At 74.8% G+C, this 1,569-nt stretch overlaps 1 protein-coding gene across 1 annotated transcript in view; it reads left to right on the forward strand.

Annotated features, from left to right (window-relative positions):
- Positions 1-1,569, forward strand: part of CHLNCDRAFT_56786 (hypothetical protein) — a 4,067-nt gene that overhangs the window by 1,268 nt on the left and 1,230 nt on the right. Inside the window, exons 5-8 of the mRNA XM_005851243.1 lie at positions 43-355; positions 574-648; positions 851-964; positions 1,245-1,383. Of these exons, the coding sequence (XP_005851305.1) occupies positions 43-355; positions 574-648; positions 851-964; positions 1,245-1,259 (517 nt within the window). The 3' untranslated portion in view covers positions 1,260-1,383. The remainder of the gene's footprint in view (positions 1-42; positions 356-573; positions 649-850; positions 965-1,244; positions 1,384-1,569) is intronic.

A 1,569-nucleotide genomic window follows, 5' to 3' on the forward strand; every position in this document is an offset into this window, starting at 1 on the left:
CAGCCCACCCCCGCGCCCCGCCCCACCCCCGCCCGCCCGCAGCGGCCACGTGTTTGCCAACAAGGGCATCGGCGGCACCAGCAGCGGCGTGTTCACTGCGTGCGCGGAGCAGATGGTGCCGCCCAGCGCCGACCTGGTGGTTGTGGAGTTCACGTACAATGAGCCCGAGGACGACCCCTTCGACTCGCCCGCGCGCCGCGGCTTCGAGGAGCTGCTGCGCAAGCTGCTCAAGCTGCGCGGCGCGCCCGCTGTCGTCATGCTGCACCACTACGCCTGGTGGTTCACCTACGGCGACGGCCTGGACGCGGGGCTGTACTACCGCGCCGGAGAGGCGCAGCTGCAGGTCTTCGCAAACGTGAGCGGGTGGTGGCGGTGGCGGTGGCGGTGGCGGTAAGGGGCGGGGTGGGGCCCGCGCTGCGCGCTGGCGTGGTGGGCAGGCGGGCGAGCGAGGGTGCGGCGCGGGGCCGCGCCCGCCGCGGGCGCCGCGCAGCCTCCCGCAGCCTCCGCCGCAGTCCCGGCTGCGCAGCCGACCCGCTGCCCCTGCCGCGCCGCGCTGTGCATGCTGCGCCGCAGTACTACGACATGCCCGCTGTGTCCATGCGCAACGTGCTGTGGCCGCTGATGAACGCGGGGGTGGAGGGGTTCAAGGTGGGGACTGCGCCGCCGCACAGGGAGGCCGCCGCGCCGCGCCCTCTGCATCGCCGCATGCTGGGGGCGCCTTGCCATGCCCAGCCGCTGCACCCAGGCGCATGGCAGGCCGCCCCAGCTCCGTGCATGGCTCAGCAGCGCCCATGCGCCTGCCGCCCACCCACACGCCCCGCCTGCCCCGCCCTCCTCCCGGCCGCCCCAGCTGCCCCCAGCCCGACAAGGTGAACAACGGGGGCGAGGGGCACGTGTCGCCGCTGGACATCCCCATCCCCGGGGCGCAGGCGGGGGAGGAGGAGGATTACTACTACCACGACAGGTGGGGCACACCAGTGTGGTGTGTATGTGTGGGTGGTGGTGTGTGTGGTGGAGGGGTGGTGGTGGGCGTGGTGGAGGTGTCGGCAGCCGGCGCATGGGTGTGGTGGGTGAGAGGCGTCCCGGGCGGGGTGCGTGCAGCCTGGTGGCAGGCTGTGTTCGTGTTTATGTGGCTGGGATGGCGGCAGGCTGCACCCCGGCGAGCCCGGCCTGGCAGCCCTGGCCGCGCCACCCCCGCCCCACGCCCTCTCTCCCTTGCCCCTTGCCCCGCCCACCGCGTGCAGGACGCACCCGTCTGACCGCGGGCACGCGATGATGGCTGAGGCGCTGGCGGGGCCGCTGGGGCGCGCGGTGGCGCAGGAGGCAGCGGCGGCGGCGGGCGGCCGCGCGTTCAGCCGGCGCCGGGATGCGCGCATGGAGGGCGTGCCTCCGCCCATGATCCCCAACAACGCGGAATCGCCCACCACCATCTGCGCCATGCAGGCGCGCCCCCAGGCCGCCCCTGCATTCAATCCAGCGTGGCCCCCACCTGGCCCCCACCAGCCAGCCCAGCAGCGCCGGCCGCGGCTGCCGCTCTGCTGCCCACCTGTGCCAGGGCGCCACCTGCGC

Source organism: Chlorella variabilis, assembly GCF_000147415.1.
Source record: "Chlorella variabilis unplaced genomic scaffold CHLNCscaffold_2, whole genome shotgun sequence".
Lineage (NCBI taxonomy): Eukaryota > Viridiplantae > Chlorophyta > Trebouxiophyceae > Chlorellales > Chlorellaceae > Chlorella > Chlorella variabilis.